General features: G+C 37.8%; 1 protein-coding gene across 1 annotated transcript; it reads right to left on the bottom strand.

The window, feature by feature from the left end:
• Nucleotides 1–14548: 14548 nt before the first annotated feature.
• LOC126370262 (uncharacterized) lies at nucleotides 14549–16174 on the bottom strand. The gene has a single exon (XM_050015085.1). It carries the CDS (start codon nucleotides 15772–15774, stop codon nucleotides 14698–14700), a length of 1077 nt encoding a protein of 358 aa, XP_049871042.1. The 5' UTR covers nucleotides 15775–16174; the 3' UTR covers nucleotides 14549–14697.
• Nucleotides 16175–20350: the final 4176 nt, after the last annotated feature.

Below are 20350 nucleotides of genomic sequence, written 5' to 3'. Positions count from 1 at the left end.
CGACAGTTTATAACCCTTTGCGAGGTATTTGCGCGATGTCAAGTTTTACAACTTTTTTATTGCGTTTTTATTTAAATCCTCGGGCGTTTGACATAGCTGGGAACATTTAAATTTTTAAAGCGTCTGTTAAAGTAATTTATAGCTTTATGTTCGAGTGTTGATGTTTGCACGATTTTTATTTGATTTACCTACGAACAACAACACTCGTCAATCAGTCGTGTGCAATGCTCGGTTCTCGTATAACAGATTAAAGGATCCCCGTTCCTAAGTAAAATTAAATATTTTGGACTTAAGTATATACTTCAAATCAAAATGCTTTTTTAATTTTCCTGTATTGCTGTTTATTTTGTGTTTTATTTTTATATATTTTTTGTGTTGTTATAATTCCACCAACCCGTAGTGGAGAAGCGTGGTGCAGTATGCTTCATACTCCCTCCGGTTAATTGAGTGGAGGCATGTACTTAGCAGTGGGACGTAAATAGGTTGTTTATGTATGTTATGTTATAATTTTTTTGTTGAGTTGTCCTATGCTTTCTTTCTAGATAAATAAAAAAATGAATGATGAGTAGGTAATGTAAAATTTGAGTCATCATCATCACCAGCCCATTACCATCCCCACTGCTGGGGCACGGGCCTTCCCTACGGATGGATAGGGAGATCGGGCCTTAAACCATCACGCGGGCCCAGTGCGGATTGATGGTTATTAACGACTGCTAATGCAGCCGGGACCAACCAACAAACAAAATTTGAGTACAAACATTAAACATATTGTTATTAGTACTAAAATTTCACATAATAAAAACCCGGACCTCTCAAATCTTCAGGTTAGGTAAGCGGACCCTGTGAAACGGGATGACGCTAGGGAGGTAATGAGTATTGTTACATTATCCTAAAAGTATGACGTCATATAAAAATATATAATATTAGGTACTGATAATTCATACCGATTCAGTCTCTGCTTAAAAGTACCCCATCTTATTTAACGTTCGGAAAAGGTTTCGTTACAACCAGCGACGGTAAGTAGGCATCCACTTACGCTATCTTCCGACCAAGTTTTAATTGATCAATTTAACTTCTACTACTACCTTTTGACCCCGGATTAGGGTTTTCACGCGAGGATATACCGTTACAAATTGTAAGACTTTAAGCGTAGTTTTGGAATTAATTTGTAGTATAATGTCATGCGGTGGGTGTCGGTTTGTGTCGAGTTTCATAATTTGTGCGTTTGCATGACGCATACCTACTAATACACGCTTTTACAAAGGCGAAAATTCTAGACAATGTTTTTAGTTTCTCATAAATTACATCGTCTCTGCCTACCCCAGGCAAGTTTCGGGATGTAAGTTTGTGTGGTAAACATTTTATTTTTAAAACTATTGAATACACTACCCGGAGCGGGTTGATATCAAGTGGAATTTTCCGTCGCAAAAGTGTAGAACGGAAAATAATTTGAAAAAATACAAACAATTTCATGACTTTTCCGACAGGAAATTCCACTTGATATCGACTCAGAATCATGGTTTGAATCATCCCCCTCAGTATTTGTCACGGTGTCGCTAACACCCATACGCACTTGTATGGGTCTGCGTATGTACTTGTACGAGGTGTTAGTGACATCGTAACTAATACTGAGAGGGATGATTCAGCTTATTATTCTGAGTTAATATTAAGTGGAATTTGTCGTCTAAAGCAAAAGTATAGAATTGAAAATTTATTACTATTTATGTATTTTTTTTTTTTTATGTATATGTATATGTATGTATATATGTGTGTATATGCATATCTTCTTATCGGTGTTTCTTTAATCAAACAATTTGCTTTTGTATTCTTATTTTTTATCAATACCTACATATGTTCGCCTCCATCAAATTGTAAACCGAGGATAGTTATAATTGGCTTATAAATTTCATCTTTGTACTGTAACTTTAAAATGTAAAGCTGTTACTATCCCTACGAATAAATAAATAAATAAAATAATTTACAAAATATAAAAAAAACGTGAATTTTGCGACGGAAAATTCCACTTGATATTATATCAAATTTCATGGTTGGATCATTCCCCTCAGTATTCGTTACTATGTCACTAACAGCCTATATAAATACAGTGAGCTGTAATACTCTTGTGGAGTGCTTCGGACTTCGTACCTATCCTTTAACATGTGGAAGTGTGTTGAATCTAGGATTTCCGCTATCTGAAGACTGTGTGCTTGTGGTTTTGTTTACAGCCTGAACCGCTTTACGTTCGGAGCCAAGCGTATTAGTGAAAGAGATTGCTATCTACTTGGGCATAAGGCCACCTATTGTGCTCTTTTTCTCTGTTTCCTTGTGCAATATCGTAGTATTAGATTGTATTCTTAGATTGTATTTCTTACTGATGTAAGTAAGTAGTCGTTACATGACCCATGTCAGGGGCCCTTGGCGCCTCAATAGTGACCCTGACACCAGGGTTGATGAAGTTGGTGCTCCACTTCACAACCCACACGATAGAAGATAGAAGAAGAAGATTGTATTACTGACACTCGCTCACTCGCTGTCTCTCTTTACCCTGGTTCGAAGTAGGCGTAAATTTATATTATTTATTTATTACTTACCAAAATCTGTTAAGTAAATGCCCAGAGATTTTCAAGGGTAAAGTTGGTAATAATTATGTTTAATAATTTACGGAGTGTTAGTGACATCGTAACTAAAACTTTGAGAAATTATTCAGACCAAGATTTTGAGTTGTTATCAAGTGGAATTTTCCGTAGCAAAAGTATGTACATACATACATACATAAACTCACGCCCGTAATCCCAAATGGGGTGGGCAGAGCCACAAGTAAAAGTATGTATCTGAAAATAATAAAAAAAATCATGAATTTTGCGACAATATTACGGAGGTATATGGCCTAACCTGCATTTGGGTTGGAAGGTCAGTCAGGCAGTCGCTTCTGTAAAAAACCGGACCTGTCAAATCTACAGGTTAGGTAAGCGGACCCTGTGAAAAACGGGATAATGCTAGGAAGATGAGGATGATGTATGTATATTTTATATATAACACATAAGCATTATCACCATATTTTCCCCTTGAAAATCTCTGCGCATTTATAAAATTTTGCCAACGTCGTTTCTCCCGTTTCCTTTCCATATATAGTTCTTTGCGTAACTTTATTATACCCGGTTTTAAGGTCGCATTTTTGTATTCTTTCAACGTTGAGGTCATTATTTTCTCCTCCATGGTCCAATAATTTGGCATTATTCTCTGGGGATCTTTGCGAAGTGTAGTCTTGCGTGCAATCAAGTTTATTAAAGAAGTGGATTCGTGCGTAACCCGCTTTGTTTTAACGTAGAAAACATAAACTCACGCCTATTTCCTACCGGGGTAAGCAGTGATTATGAAATTCCATTTGCTTCGATCCTGACACACTTCTCTTGCTTCCTCCACATTCATCAGTCGTGCAACATCGTCGGAAATCATTAAATAATACCACGTACATACAGGGTTGACAGAGGGCAGCAGTAACTGTCAGTACTATTCAGAGGCGGAGGACAGGAGTTCTAGTATGGCTTTGTAATAGACTGCTCTGGGCGCCATCCCACTTGCGTCAGACAGAGTACTGCGGGGCGGAAGGCAAGAGGGAAACCACTGCCCTATTTTTCCCTAAAAAAGTAGCATGGAAAATGCTGCACCGACAAGAGCGTGGTTCTTAAGTTGATGATGATGACGAAACTTTTCAAGAATGATTCAGACCACGATCCTGAGTTGATATCAATTTTCCTTCGCAATAGTATGAAACTGAAAAAAATACATGAATATTCCAATGGAAAATTCCACTTGATATTAACTCACAATCATGAGTTGAATTATCGCCTCAGTATTTGGTGCGGTGTTATTAAAACCCTGTATAGCTCTTCGCCCCGCACCAATTCGTATCAGGCGCCGAGGCAGATTTACCTCCCCCCCCCCCCTCTGGGTTTTACTTTAGTCTAATTTAGTATTAAGTCACATATTTTGAATAAAGTGTGGAGTTTGTGAAGTCAGAGTTTGTAGAGTTACGGCGTGTAGAGTAAAGGCGTGTGAAGTTACGGCGTGTAGAGTAAGGGCGTGTGAAGTTAGGACGTGTAGAGTGAGGGCGTGTGAAGTTAGGACGTGTAGAGTGAGGGCGTGTGAAGTTAGGACGTGTAAAGTTAGAAGCTTGGCTCTACATGAGATCAAGGGGGTTAGGCAAGTTGTAAACGATTATGTCAATCGACAGTGACTGTGATAAAGATACAGTATGAGATTGACATAATGGGACATGTCAATGCCATTTTTATAACTGTAAATCCTCCTTCGCGAAATTCATGTATTTTTGTACATTTTTATAACTGTCAAAAATAAAATCATTTATTCGCATAGGATTCATGGTGTTGTCAACAGTTGGTCGATTGTTACAATCGTTTTCAAGGCTATGGCCTCTGGTAACTTTTTGACATGTTACATGAAAATGTTTTTGATGGAAACTTTGTTCCCAAAATCAGGGAGTAACCATAAAACCAAAATGTATGAATCCTCACAAAATACAGTGTTGCAAAGACCTTTCATGGACGTTATGTAACATGTTTACAAGAGAAAAGTTGGCGTTAAAACGTCGAGCTGCAATGAATTTTGTTTAAAATTTTCCGCAGTAACACGACAACGAATATATTGGACCAGTAACGCATGTGCGTTATAATTTTACTAATATTATGACAGCGAAAATGTGTGGTCCAGTGGTTAAGGTCCTGAGTTCGAATCTCGGTAGGGACATACCCAAAATCCACATTGGAGCCTGATCATCGATAGTTCGAAAGTAAGAATGTCCGTGCTTTGGAAGCCACGTTGAGCAGTCGGACCCGGCTACTATTTGCATACTAACGATTACATAGTTCTTACATGAATTATGTCGTGGGCCTTTAGTGGCTCGAACCCCCGAATTTAAATCTTAAGTGCAGTTTTTACTAACATACTTGGCTCAACCAATTTAGAGGGCAATACTGCTCACTATCTAACACGTTGTTCGAACAAAAAGTTTGGTGAGGTGTGGGTGCTTAGTTCATCTAGCGATGTACTCGTATGTACCTCTGACTACTCAAATGAGGATAAAAACTAGAAGCTCGAATGTAGGCGGCAGCACTGTTGAGTGTCCTTAAATTTTGACAGTTCTCCATACTGTCCAGCTAATTTGGCAGTAAAGATTTTGCAGTTCAACGCTGCGCAAATGGTTATAGTGTAAAAGTATAACCAAAACAATATGATTGTTTACTCAAATAGTACGGAGAACTGTCGAAATTTAAGAATTCAACAGTAGCGACACCTGATGGGAGAAAAAGCCAGATTTTATCTTCATTGGAATGGGTATAGCCGTGAGCTGATACTTAAGCATGTACGAGTATATAATATATCCTTAGACAATGATATAGCAAAGCCAACAGCGGTATATTTTAATGTTTCTCGGCTCTGTATTCTTCTATCGTGTGGGTTGTGAGGTGGATTACCAACCCCGTCAACCCTGGTGTCAGGGTTATTATTTAGCCGCCATAGGCCCCTGACATGACTCATGTAACGACTACGTACTTACATTAGTAAGTAATAACCGGGATCAACTGCTTAACGTGCCTTCCGAAGCACGGATCATCTTACTTTTTGGACAATCAGGTGATCAGCCTGTAATGTTCTAACGAAATTTGAGATCACAAAGTGATTTTTGTGATTTTTCCCCACCGGGATTCGAACCCGGGACCTTCGGATCGTGAGCAGAACTCAACCGCTGAACCACGGAGGCTGTTGCTCTGTAGTAAGCATGTTAAAAAGGCAAACTTATAATAATTCACGTCACATTCAAGGTAAACATGCGTGTCAAAGAACGAAACCTGTATACATACAGCCAGACCCTTAATATTTATAACTGCCTCAATGGTTTTTTGAGATTGGAATTATGTAACTGGGATAAGATAAGTACAAATAACAGGAGTGTGACAGCTCCCGATTCATAACAATTATGCTCACTCATACAACGTGTATTAAACGATAATAAATTAAAAATATTGTTACCTGTTTACTAAAAAACTTACATTTTGCTATGAGTGAATTGTTTTTCTTGCAGCTTCTTTTCCCTGACTATACGGTTTTGAGAAGCTGCAGTAGTTTTAGGCGGATGAGACGTTCGCTATGTAAAAATTGACAATTCAAAGTGTAACTGGGTTGTTCTTCTTTTTTATCGACAATGATCTGTCCTTCGTTCTGCTTCTGATAAGTTATGTTTTAGAATTTTATTTCATGTTTTGATTGTCCAAAAATATAGTTATCTTATTATACTCAAAATACAAGCAAAATACTAATCGGTTCCTCAATTAGTTATTAACGTAGCTTGATCGTTTTTCACAAAATTATGTGACAGAGTGGTAAATTGAAATGCTGTCTCCGATGAAAAGGGCCACTCTGTCACAATATTTTTTGGAATGCGCCTGCAAAGAAAAGTATGTTACCAAGATAAAGAGAACCACTAAATAGTCCTCTACAGACACATCTTTATATGATGTTTTAAAATATTTATTGCCGTTATAATTTTAAAGATGTTAAATCCGATAAATCGAGAAAATGTCTTTTTATTGTCGATAAAAAAGAAGAACGACCCAACTATGTTACCTACTGAATAAAGTTATTTTTGAATTTGAATTTGTATACAATTTTGGTATATCATGTATATGTTTATCGGAGGGATTGGCCGAAAATCACGCAAACTTCAGAGGAGTGGAAAAGTCAAGGGAAGGCAAGCCAGCAGTGGGATCGAATAGGCTAGATAAGATAAGATAAGATTTCAAGGACAAGCTACACGAAAAACTGTAGGTTCTTCAGCTTACACTGTCCTATGCAAACAAAAGACAACAAAGATTTTTAAATGAAGTTATAGTACTGTTTTTATTTACACTGTCACAATTTGGTCGCGTCTGCTTTACGCTCGACCCAACTTTTTCATTTTAATAATTTTTATTTCGTTCTATGCGAGATTTAATTAAAATTGACTTTTTTATGCTAGTACTGTTAGTCCTTTTTTAAACAGTTCGTATCGAGGAAATTTAATAGTATTACATTTTACATAGGACGAACGATAAAAATTGGAATAGCGTAGAACGGGTTTGATTTTTACTTATGGACGAATAAATTGTTCAAATTTTTTGCTTGTTTCGTGTGTGACCATAATTGGGTAAGTCAAAGATAATTCAAGAAATTCTGATTACTAAATAAATACAAATCTAAAGGTGATAAAAAACCCATTTCTTTTTTCTATGTAACTTATTTATAACATTTAATAAAAGAAAATGTAATGATAAGTGCGACATTTTGTGACGTATTTCTATGACGTCACAGGTTGCTTTTTAATATAAATTCTGTAGCAATTTCGTGTTTTGACGTTTAGTAAAATGTAACTGATTTGACTAGTTGGAAACTAGCTTATTGGCAGGCATACCTGAACTTTTCTAAAGTGTATTTTATTTTGTGTTTACATGTAAGTAATATAAATTTTTACATACATACATACATACATAAACTCACGCCCGTAATCCCTAATGGGGTGGGCAGAGCCACAAGTAATCAAAGACAACTTGCAGCCACTGTTGATACGATGTCGTAAGCTGGATATGATGAACCTTATGGTGATAAGGGATCAGCCTATCGCCCATAACATTAGTCCATCATGTTAGATGACACAATCCCTCTGTCGGTTTTTACGACATGCCCGGGAAGACAAGCAGCTGAACGTTTAAATTTTTATTTTAATTTTATTCCCATTAATAAATAATAATATGTAGATTTTTGGCACAGTGTACTGTTGGCTCAAAAGTACATACGTACAAAAACTCACGCCCGCAATCTCGAAAGGGGTGAGCAGAATCGTTATTTACCAGTAGGGCTGACATGCGCAACGTGATAAAATTATCTATCGATTCAATAAATTTTGTCGAAATCGATAAGTTTGTTTTTTCCCTAACATGCAAGATACGTGATTTTGTTCGTTTAGGACCCCGATACCGACCCTGCCGGCGTGGTCGACGATTTCCCTCATTCAGCGCTTATCGCTATCGACCCGCTAGGGTCGATTAATTCTTTCAAATATTTTTCCTCTCAGACGACGCCCTGAGCCGAGGTTCGCGCCCAACTGGGCACCCTCAGGCCTGTTGTCTTAAACGTTGTACCGGGTGAGAGCCTTCAGTGCTCCCCATTTGTCCGGCCAAGTAGTTAATGCCATCTGCGGCAAATCTACAATAAGTCACGTCAAAAAAATAAAAAAGATTTTGTTCGTTTTTTGACAGAACGACACGACTTATTTGGGTTCACATATTAGTTCCAATCGACGAAACGATATAATACCCTGGCCTTTTTTGGTGCGCTGCGGCACCCATATATCTTTATGTTTTCCAACTAAATATTAATGTGTGTATATTTTAATGTTGTAAATGTCTATGTAAGTACTTAGTTAAGAGACTTTAGTGCAATAAAGTGTATTTGTATTGTATTGTATTGTGTCGTAGGTTTTACCTGAATAAACATTTTTACTATTATTATTATGGAGCTCGGTGGCGCAGCGGTAAACGCGCTCGGTCTGCGATTGTTGAAGTTAAGCAACTTTCGCAAAGGCTGGTCATATGATGGGTGACCACAAAAAAAAAGTTTTCATCTCGAGCTTCTCCGTGCTTCGGAAGGCACGTTAAGCCGTTTGTCTCGGCTGCATTAGCAGTCGTTAATAACCATCAATCCGCATTGGGCCTGCGTGATGGTTTAAGGCCCGATCTCCCTATCCATCCATAGGGAAGGTCCGTGCCCCAGCAGTGGGGACGTTTTAATGGGCTGATGATGATGACTATTATTATACATATTATGTCGCTTCCATATCTCGGGCCTATGGAGTTCCGGACGTTTGGAAGCCGTGCGTGGGGCTGAAGCCAACACGTAGAGACCCCGTATTATTATAATTATATCGTCAGAATCGATATAATGACCGTGACAAAATTTTATCACTTCGCGCATGTAGGCTCTGCACGGTAACCGCGCCGCGCGCGGCGCGAATTACATCGAGGCCTTCGACTAATAGCCGTTTGACGTCCATCTACGTAGATAGCATTCGTATAGTTTATTGGTCGAAGCGCTGAATATAATTCGCGCCGCGCGCGGCGCGGTTATCATGCACACCCGGCTGGAAAGAACTTGCAGGCAGTATTGATACGAAGTTGTAAGACGGATAGAATGAAGGACTGCATAGTGATAGTGACAGATGACCTCTGTCTTGTTTTAAGGAAAGAAAAGATAAAATAAAGATTCGCATAGCAGCGCATTCAGTTGTTTTAATTCCCAGCCTTACAAAGAACTCTTGATCTGCTAAATCTTGTTTTTTATTAGAACATTATCACTTTGCAGTAAAAGGTAGTTTTAAATTGAAAATAAAAATACCTAGAAAACTGTTAATTGCAAGACTTTGCGTGTTCTCTCGAGCTTTTCATTGCCTCGCTCTAGTTTTAATTTTAAGTGACCTTCCTCATGGCGCGATCGGACATTGACGCGCAATTTAATGCGCAAGACAGAAGGGACGTAAGACGGGGATGCGTCGCGGAAGCTTCGGAGACGCGACTTTCATATAAAACCATTGATGTATAATATCATGTTACTATGAGAACTCAAATTCAATAAAAATATTCTTTTTTCAGTAGGTAACATAGTTACACTTTGAATGGTCATTTTTTAAATAACGAACGTCTCATTCGCCTAATATTACTGCAGTTTCTCACCTGTATAGCCAGGGAAAATAAGTTGCAAAAAAACCTCGGCACAGGACCCCAGACGTAAAAATGCTGTTATACAATTTAGTAATTTGCCTGCCTAATATCAGTTCCCGGACAGGTAATCCCAACATTCATATCTTCTAGATAATCACTAATCTACTAGACTAACTATAAAACGATCACACGTGTCGGGATGCAATGCATTGAAAAAGACAGGGCGTAGACGCGACAGTGGCGTCTATTATTTAAGAAAAGAAAGAAAGAATGATACTTTTATTATAATGGGACACCACATAACAGATAAAAACAAAAGACGGAATAACACATAACTTACAATCAAAGCGTCTATGCGTTTACGTCTAAAAAATTGGCTAGTTGATAAAGAATTTTATGACTTGAATGAATATTTTCAACAACAATGATATTTAAAATTGACAATGTTTATAATGTGACTAATTATTAGGTACTTCCTTAATTCCGTGATGCTTAATACTGACATTATCTGTAATATTGTACGTCCGACATGGACATGCTGTGGAGACAATTTTATAATGTTTGACACCTGCATGTATGTACCTACACAGCTGCTCAATAAATGTTTCTTGTTTCTTGTAGCATGTAATAAAAAGAAGAAGTAGAAGAAGAACGTCATACAACTCAAATCGTTACAAGTTTCGATATCGCACGGGTTGCGTCGCGTCGTGAAGAAGTTCGCTAATTTGCAAAAGATGCAACATGAAATAATGTTCAAAGAGTCAAGAAATTGCAAAGAATAATTGCTCTCATCTTTATGTAATGGAAAAGAAACTTTGTAGGCTAGGCTGGGCCAAAAGGCGTGGTAATTAATGCAGCAGCGAGGTAATTTTGTGAATAAAAGGATATCGTTTATTTTGACTTGTGCTAGCTCTAATGAATATTACTATTATAATCGCATACACGGCTAGCCTATAAAATGCTACTTAGGTTCTATGACGATCTTGTGACGTAGCGAGTAGGCGCCGCTACTTCAAAAGCCCATCTCTGATGCCGGGCAGCAGCGGTATCAGTGCTGGTTGGAGGCCGAGGAAATGGATTCTGGTAGGGCTCTAGAAACTGCGGAACGGAAGGCGATTGGAGCAACCACCGTTCTACACGCCCTATCTATGGAGTAATGAAGGCGATTACTCCACCGACAAGAGCGCAGCTCTTAAATAAAGAGAGAGAGAATCGCATACACTAAACTCAAAAACTCACACATTCATGTTCCTACTTACCAGGTTAAGTAAGTATGTAAATTCGAACACGTGTAGGTATCGAGGAAAATAAGTAAGTAAGTTAAAATAATATATATTTTATGAAACCCCAAGAAAGTGTACAATTTACGAATGAATATAATTATTTCTGCGAAAGACTATTCCTCGCTCATTTACTTCTATTCTCGTCTTACAAGGTTCCGAGAAATAACACACATTATGTTAATAATTATAAAATATAATATGTATTACTTTCTTGCTTAAAATCTGAACATTTCCGAATTTTTGTTAAACAAAAAGTAGCATAATTAAATTTTAAATTTGAATTTGGAACATTAATATTCAAAATCAAAAACGTTAAAATGACACACTGGAAGCACGTTCCAAATATGAATTAAAATCAAAACTTATTAAAGGCGATTTGTGAGGTTTACAGTCCGAACCGATATTCGAATATTATGTAAAAACAAAAATGATATAAAAAAATAAAAAAAAATAGTTTATTATCAGTTAATAATACAATAAGTCACATGAAGTAGGGTGGGTACATTAAATATGATCAAATAAACAGAGGTTCCCAAACTAGGCAGAGCCTGTATCTTGGGAAACCGTAAAAAATGGAGTAAGTACGTATAATGTTAGCGCATAGTTTGCCAAACGAAAGTTAAAGTTAAACTTACAACCAAGTATTAGAGTTTTCTCTTGTGTGGGTTGAGAGGTGGATTACCAACCTCATCAACCCTGGTGTCAGGGTTACTATTCAGCCGCCAAAGGCCCCTGACATGATTCATGTAACACTACGTACTTACATTGGTAAGTAGTAACCGGGACCAACGGCCTAACGTGCCTCCCGAAGCACGGATCATCTTACTTTCGGACAATCAGGTGATCATCCTGTAATGTCCTAACCAAACTAGGGATCACAAAGTAATTTTTGTGATATTACCCCACTGGGATTCGAAACCGGGACCTCCGGATCGTGAGCCTAACGCTCAACCACTGGACCACGGAGTATTAGAGCGAAGGGTGTGTGTGAAGGGTGTTAAGTACATAGAGCATCACGGACCTCTGCGAACCGGGTATTATCATACCTCTTGACAATTTCGACAGATAAGTAACCACGTCAAACGTTGACGCATGTGTGTCCGTAATAATTCCTGTGCTGACCGTACATTGTCCACGAGCCACAACACGCCGTGAGCCGGTAAAATCCGGTTATCTCTGCACACAGGCACCACCACCGGTCGAGCGTGGCATTGCCTCATGTCAGCTGTACAGTCAAGAGCACTATCGTGTATACAGTACTTTACAACCCTGTCACATCAAATCTGACATTAAATTCAGTGATTGTTTCAATTTGTCTTTTTAGTTAATGCGACATGGTTCTATTCCACTTTGTATACATGCCTCATGTCAGCCGTACAGTCAAGAGCACTATCGTGTATACAGTACTTTGCAACCCTGTCACATTTACACATCTGACATTCAATTTAGTGATACTTGTTTCAATTTGACTTTTTGGTTAATGCGACATGGTTCTATTCTAATTTGTATACATGTTATTGTTCATGACCATAGCACTAGCACGCCAGTGCTCTTGTCAAGTCTCGTTGAGGGCTTGTGCTCGAAGAGGCCTATTGGCGAGGCTACTATTTACACTCTCATCCATAGTAGAATAATTATAATACTCTTAGTTGACGCCCTGAGCCGAGGTTCACTTCCACCTGGGCACCCTCAGGCGTGTTGTCTTAAATTTTATTCCAGGTGAGAGCCCTTAGCACTCCCCATTTATCCGGCCAAGTAGTTAATGCCCTTTGCCGCAAATCTACAATCACATCACTAATTTAACAGCCACGCTCTTGTTGGTGTAGCAATCTCCATGCTATTTTTAGGGAATAATAGGTCAGTAGTTTCTCTCTTGACTTCCGCTCCGCAGTACTCTGTCTGACGCGAGTGGGATGGCGCCCAGATTAGTCTATTTCAAAGCCGTACTAGAACTCCTGTCCTTAGCTTCTGAATACTACTTACAGTAACTACCCTCTGTCAGGAATCTAGAATAAGTCACGTCAAATAAAAAAGCTGGTCAAGTGTAATTATCAGACCCTGAATGCTAATCACCAACAACTATCTAGAACCAGATTGCTCATCAAGACAAATCAAACAAGTCCAAATTCGGGGGTCGTGCATCATTTTAATGTCGAGTTCCTATACTATGATCACCTTGTCATCATCAGACGGTGTGGTTCTATAAGGGTTCCGTTTTTCCTTTCGAGGTTCGAAACCCTAAAAAGGCGAGGCAGCGCAAGGGTTACCATTTACACTCTCGCAATGAGGTCGCTCGTTGCGAATGTACGGTCACGAGTATTAATATGTATACACTTTGGTACCATGTCACATTAACTTTTTTGACAAATTGAACTGTAAGTCTCACTAAATGTCAAATATGTTAGTGCGACAGAGTCTTAAAGTACATTATATTGCTCATGACTGTACAGGCGCCACAGAATACACGTTTACAAGAGTATCTACACATCACAGGCGCGTAAATTATCAATTTGACGCGTCTGTGGGCTAAGAAGGAAGATATATTTATGTTCTGTGGCGATGATTTAATGGGCAGAAATAGTTCTATAGGTTAAAGTCGATACATAATGTGTCCCAACCCGCATTGTGAAGATAAAGAATGGCTTTTCGTGATTAATAAAACATAACATAAGTTCACGACTATATCCCAATTGGGGTAGTTAGAGGTAAACCCATCATAGGATGAACTAAGCACGCACACCTCACCGAGTTTCCTGTTAGACTAACGTGAAGTAAAATAAACAACGTGAAGTCGATATAATGACGTAACCCGTATTGCAGAGATCTTCTTCTATCGTGAGGGTTGTGAGGTGGAGTACCAACCTCATCTACCCTGGTGTCAGGATTACTATTGAGCCGCCATAGGCCCCTGACATGACTCATGTAACGACTACTTACTTACATCAGTAATTAGTAACCGGGACCAACGGCTTAACGTGCCTTCCGAAGCACGGATCATCTTATTAATCTGGTGATCAGCCAGTTAATGTCCTAACCAAACTAGGGATCACAAAGTATTTTTTGTGATATGCAGAAATAAAAATAATATCTTTTAAAAACAAAACGATGAATGGTAAAAAAAATAATGATGGATGAAGGATAACAGGATTACGAAAGCAGTATACAAAGCGAAGGTTGGTGGTAGAGCTGACAAAGGAAGACCAAGGACATACATTGACCAAATTGGAGATGTCCTTAGAAAAGGTTCATAAGATCTACTCTGAACCGGCGTGCGTGTATGAAACGATTGGTGAATATGGAGGAAGCAAGAGAAAATATGTCAGAATCGAATGGAATTCCATAGTCTCTGCTTTCCCCGGTTGCAAATATACGTGAGTTTATGTATGTATGTAAAAATACCTTTTCATGATATTCTATTTTCGAAATTTCTTTTAGCAATTTTTTTTTCTTACTTGACGAAGAACTTGAAGAAGAACTTTTGGATGTATTTTATTATTTATTTATTTATTTATTTTATTAAATCTTAATACTAAAAATACAATTATCAATGCCCTGCAAAACTGTTTAAACAGTTTGTCTGCAGGAAAAGAGTCTCTACTAATAATAAACTTATATCTAATAGTCAATTAATAACATACAATAAGTTAGCTAGGACACGAGTCTAGAAGGTGTTGTTTAAGTAATTTTTTATATTTACTTTTATTTGGTTCTAGACGGATGTTCTCAGGCAAACTATTAAGCAAATAGGGAAGTCTCTTTTTTAGAGTTCTATCGCCATAGTAATTATTAACTCTAGGGACTTCGAATTTGCCCGCGCACACCGACCTCGTGCCATAGCTATGGCTTGCTAAAGATAGTTGGTCATGCTCTTGATTGCCATGGTGGTTAATAGCCAAAAGGTATTTATGTTTTAAATGTACGGGAAGAATTTTACAAATTTTGAATAATTTACTGTAGTCTCCTTTGCAATTATTTTTAGTCTTTTTATTTACCAGTAACTTTAGAAATCTGATTTGTATTGCTTCTAATTTGTCAATATAGGTTTTGAATGTAAGGCCATAGCAATCAAGGGCATAACCCAAGATTGAGTCTACTAATGCAAAGTATATACATTTTAACGTGCTAAGAGGAACTTTGAAACTTAAGTGGTAAAATTTGCTAAGCAACAATCTTAATTTATTGATAATATAGTCTATATGAGCTGACCAAGAAAAGTTACAATCTACTTTAACTCCAAGGTAAGTTACACAGTTTACTTTTTCTATAGGTTTACATTCGCAATTGATGAAGTTATTATGTATACAGTTAAAGCTATGAGTGAATAAAGAAGGAGGTGAATCAGAGAGATACAAAAAAGGTGAATGAATGATGAGTAGCTTAGTTTTTTCGGAGTTTAATACAATGCCATTGTCATGGGACCATTTCACAACTGCGTCTACATCTTCTTGCACCAAGCGGCACGTATCCTTGAGGTTGGTACCAGCAAGGAGTGTACAGAGATCGTCAGCAAACATATGGGCTGAGCAATGGCGTAGGACGCCACATAGGCTGTTGACGTGCATGAGATAGCACACCGGCCCACAGATTGACCCTTGTGGTACCTCGCAATTCACTTTACTCTCGTCGCTAAGTGTGTCGCCCAGTTTAACACGATAAGAGCGCGATGAGAGATAATCACGAAACCAATCGTTCAACGGTTTGCTCACACCGCATTCGTCCATTCCATTCAAAAGGGTATTCGTCTCGAGTGTATCAAACGCCTTTTTAAAATCGTAGAATATAGCAACAACAAACTTCTTATCTTCTAAGTATGTATTTATTTCATCTGTGAAATTTGACAATAACGTATTTGTACTTTTGTTTTTTTGAAAACCATGCTGACTTCTATTTAATATACTATTTTTTTGTAGAAAAGATGCGACCTGATTGACAACACATTTTTCAAATATTTTGTCAATACTTGATAATATTGCTATAGGTCTATAATTGTTAAAATTCTTACGATCACCCTTTTTATGGACTGGACGAACCAAGGACTCTTTTAATTTATTAGGAAATATATGACTAGACACTGATAGGTTAATAAATTTAGCTAAGATAGGACTGACTTTATCTGCAATTAGTTTTAGATGTAATCTAAACGTAATCTAGATTAAACTTTTTCATTGAAAATCCATTAGAATCTATTTAATAGAAGTTACAGACAAAGGTAGTCTCGCCTAACAAAGAATGCTTAAGTTGTAAGCATGACAAAGAAATAGACCCACTTTACTTCTTCTAAATTTAAAATTCGTACGTTAAATCTTTAAAAAATGTATTCCACACCTAAGTACATACATACATAAACAGCCTATATACGTCCCGCTGCTGGGCACAGGCCTCCCCTCAATCAACCGGAGGGGGTATGGAGCATACTCCACCACGCTGCTCCAATGTGGGTTGGTGGAGGTGTTTTTACGGCTAATAGCCGGGACCAACGGCTTAACGTGCCCTCCGAAGCACGGAATCATCTTACTTTTTCGGACAATCAGGTGATTCAAGCCTGAAAAGTCCTTACCAAACAAAGGACAGTCTCACAAAGTGATTTCGATAATGTCCCCATCGGGAATCGAACCCGGACCTCCAGATCGTGAGCCCAACGCTCTAACCACTAGACCACGGAGGTTGTTAAACCACACCTAAGTAGATACCTATTTGTTTTCGTGGAAACACCACAGTATAAGGAAACCAGCTCATTAAGCAGTTTTATTTCCTATGAACTTTCTGAACTTTGCTTTGCTTTTTGTGTCCCTGTGAAAAACAGGATAACGCTGGGAAGATGATGACGTGATAAAAACAACCAAAAGTATCGCTTGCTTTTTGCCATATTGTGTTAATGTAACCCACCGAATTCCCTGTACTGTAGAAATACTCTCCTTAACTCGGAGATGCTGCTATTCTTCTTTTAAAGAATTTAATTAGTATTCGTTAGAAGTTTAAAAATAGATTAGGTTTTCTCATTTAACTTCAAAGAGTATCTATGTTCTATTTATGGATATTTGCCATAAAAGTAAAGAACCAGTAATAGTCTTATTCGAAGATTTTTTTTTACGAATTTGAATTGACTAGGTACACTGTAGAGTCACGGGTTCGAACCCCGGCACGGGCGTGGTTTAGAAACCACTGAATCCGACTTTATTGAGTTTGAATTCATCTTTGAATCATAGATAAATCTCTTCTATCGTGTGGGTTGCGAGGTAGATTGCCAACCTCAACTGCCTAGTGTCAGGGTTACCATTGACCCGCCAAACGCTCCTGACATGGCTCATGTAACGACTACTAACTGCACAAGTAAGTAGTAACCGGGACCAACTTAACGTGGTGCCTTCCGAAGCACTATAATTGATATCACGTGGTTTTCAGGATTTTATGGCTCGCCCCCTATTAACTACATGGGTCTTAAACATAGCTGGCGAGCAGGGACCAGTAGCAGCAGCTCGTTACTAACTTAACGTGAGTTACGAAGATCGAAATCATCTTACTTCTTCGAACAAACAGGTGATTCAGCTTGGTATATCCTAGCCAAACAAAGGACAGTCGCACAAAGTGATTCCACGTCAAAACATATAAATAAATATACAATACAATACAATACAAATACACTTTATTGCACCAAAATAAAAAGAAATAATAATAATAAACCACATCATCATCAATTTAAGAGCCACACTCTTGTCGGTGCAGCATTTCCATGCTACTTTTTTAGGGAAAAATAGGGCAGTGTTTTCCCTCAAATATACCTACTATAGATATAATACATTGGCTCTCAGTTCAATCTTTTATGTAAGTAAATAACAAATTTTCAAAATGAATGTTCTTTAAAATTTAATACGTCATAAGTGCTATTGCAATAGGGCTGTGACAACAGATTGAGCATTGTGGGAAAATAATTAAAACAAACAGTGGAATCATTAATTCCAATGAATGAACGAGTGAATGAATTCTTTATTTGCTCTAAATCTGGTTAGAATACGAACAAGACTGCGACAATAGTTAAAAGAATAGAAGAAAAGTAATGCCTTATTGATTTTGTAAGCACTGTAAATATCGATAAATCAACATAATATAATCTTTAATCAACCTGGTTTCATAAGTCTTGTAGAAGATTTTTCACGTTTTTCCAACTTGACTAACAATTTGTGAACACACTGTCACACACCGGACACTCCATATAAAAAGTGTTATTAGTGAGCGAAAGGTGTGGACTGAGAAGATGATGGAAACAGGAGTGCATTAGAATTAATTATTATATTTGTGGGATAGGGCATGAAGGAAACGATTATTATTTCTTTAACATAAATAGTCTATATACGCCCCACTGCTGGGCACAGGCCTCCTCTCAATGAACCGGAGGGGGTATTTCTTTACCTTTGTTTATTTTAAACGTTTTATAATTTTCTACGTTTTCCTCTTTAAAAACAACCGTCCGCCATTTCCCTGTCATTCCGCAATTCTCCCCTCTCTCTCGCTCACTCGTTGCTCTCTCTCTTTCACACACATTTGCGGTACGTTCCATTCGGCCTACCATTCCTACATATTTTAGAATATGTACCGTTAGACAGCGGGCAAGGACACTGACAAGCAAACGGAACAAAATACAATCTGACACCCGGCGACAATGCTGCGACTGCCAGTCACAAAAAAAAACCTCTGCAGTCCTTAACAAGTGTACCACCTGTACGCGTAAGTGCAAGCGAAATAGACAACCACGTGCTGTCCCCCTTACTCCTTAGCGGCTTACGGCAATTTTGATTAAAGTAAAACCCAGAGGGGGTGAGGCAAATCTAGCTCGGCGCCGATACGAATTGGTGCGGGGCGAAGAATTACCGTTCTATACGTAGTATTATTCTATGACACCGTATTAAGCAGGACATATCCCGGTTCTTAGATATTGCGACAGCCCTGCATTCAAGGAATAGTCGTAGATATCTAAATCCAATTGGAATAAAATGGAATTTTCTAGAAATTGAGATGTAGTTGTAATACGTGATAAATTGATGTCGCATTAGTGTAAGAAAGTGATAAGTTGATGAATGAATCGTACGCAGATAAATGTGAGGCTCAATTGTTTTGAAATCGTTGGAATTTATTGAATGTGCTAGAGTTTGGTTAAAGTTCTGACATTGGAAAATAAATTATGTAGTACAATGTCCTAAGGCCGATATTTCCAGACACAATAATTAAACAATAGGGTTAGGATTTGAAAAGGGCATTCGGTCTTACGAGTACAACTTTTAAGTCGAGTTTCGAGTGCTATTTAGATGAAAGTCAATAATGACGCTGATTCCTGTAGACACCATCTTTTCTCATTCAGCGCTTATCGCTATCGACCCACTAGGGTCGATTAATTCTTTCAAATATTCTTTCTCTCAGACGACGCCCTGAGCCGAGGTTCGCAAAGCACTGTATACATTTTAACTTAACAAATACACAAGATTTACCGAGCGAACATGCTTATATTACTAACTTGTAAGCTAACATAACAGTCTAAGATCTTTCTTCGAAACTTATATAATGCGGAGTTTATATTTTAAAATGCAAATACGATGGTATTTCTAGAGCCAACTTACCACACCCCTGTCGGAAGGTATAAAATAAAACCGTGCACTGTATATCACGCGGTTTGGCCCACTGTTTACGTATAGAATATTATAGACTTGTACAGTGTGGTAGGTACAGTCAAACTAGATAGTAGGAGACCGAACCGTAGCAAACCCTACGTCATTGAATACCACGAAGGGACCAGTTAATAGTTGTCACTGTTTGAATAGAACTCCTAAAAAAATACACAAAACGCTCCAGAATCAGGTAAGGCAACACTTTTTTTGAGACAAGCCTATTCCAACAGTGACAACCATAAACTGGTCCCATCGTGGCAGTCGATGACGTAGGATATTGTTATACAAGTAAATATAAAAAAATTACTTAAACAATATCTTTTAGACTCGTGTCCTAGCTAATTTATGTTTTTAATTGTTATTTTTTTTATCTTATTTTTTTTTTTTTAAATAACGTGTAGACAAACTGTTTAAACAGTTTTGCAGGGCAAAATTGTATATTTAGTATTAAGATTGAATAAATAAATAAATAATAAAATTTTATTTCAGACCTAAATCCGTATTTGTTAGTAACAAAGTGAACTTAAACTATGTTAGTATCCTACACACACATTACAGATACATTTGGAACTGCGAAATTGATATTGTTGAGATATCTACAACAGCATCCTCCTCTAAAAATATCTCGAGGATACATGCA

The sequence above is a fragment of the Pectinophora gossypiella genome, chromosome 10 (genome assembly GCF_024362695.1).
Source record: "Pectinophora gossypiella chromosome 10, ilPecGoss1.1, whole genome shotgun sequence".
NCBI classification, from domain to species: Eukaryota; Metazoa; Arthropoda; class Insecta; order Lepidoptera; family Gelechiidae; genus Pectinophora; species Pectinophora gossypiella.
This window is presented reverse-complemented; position numbering and strand designations above follow the sequence as displayed.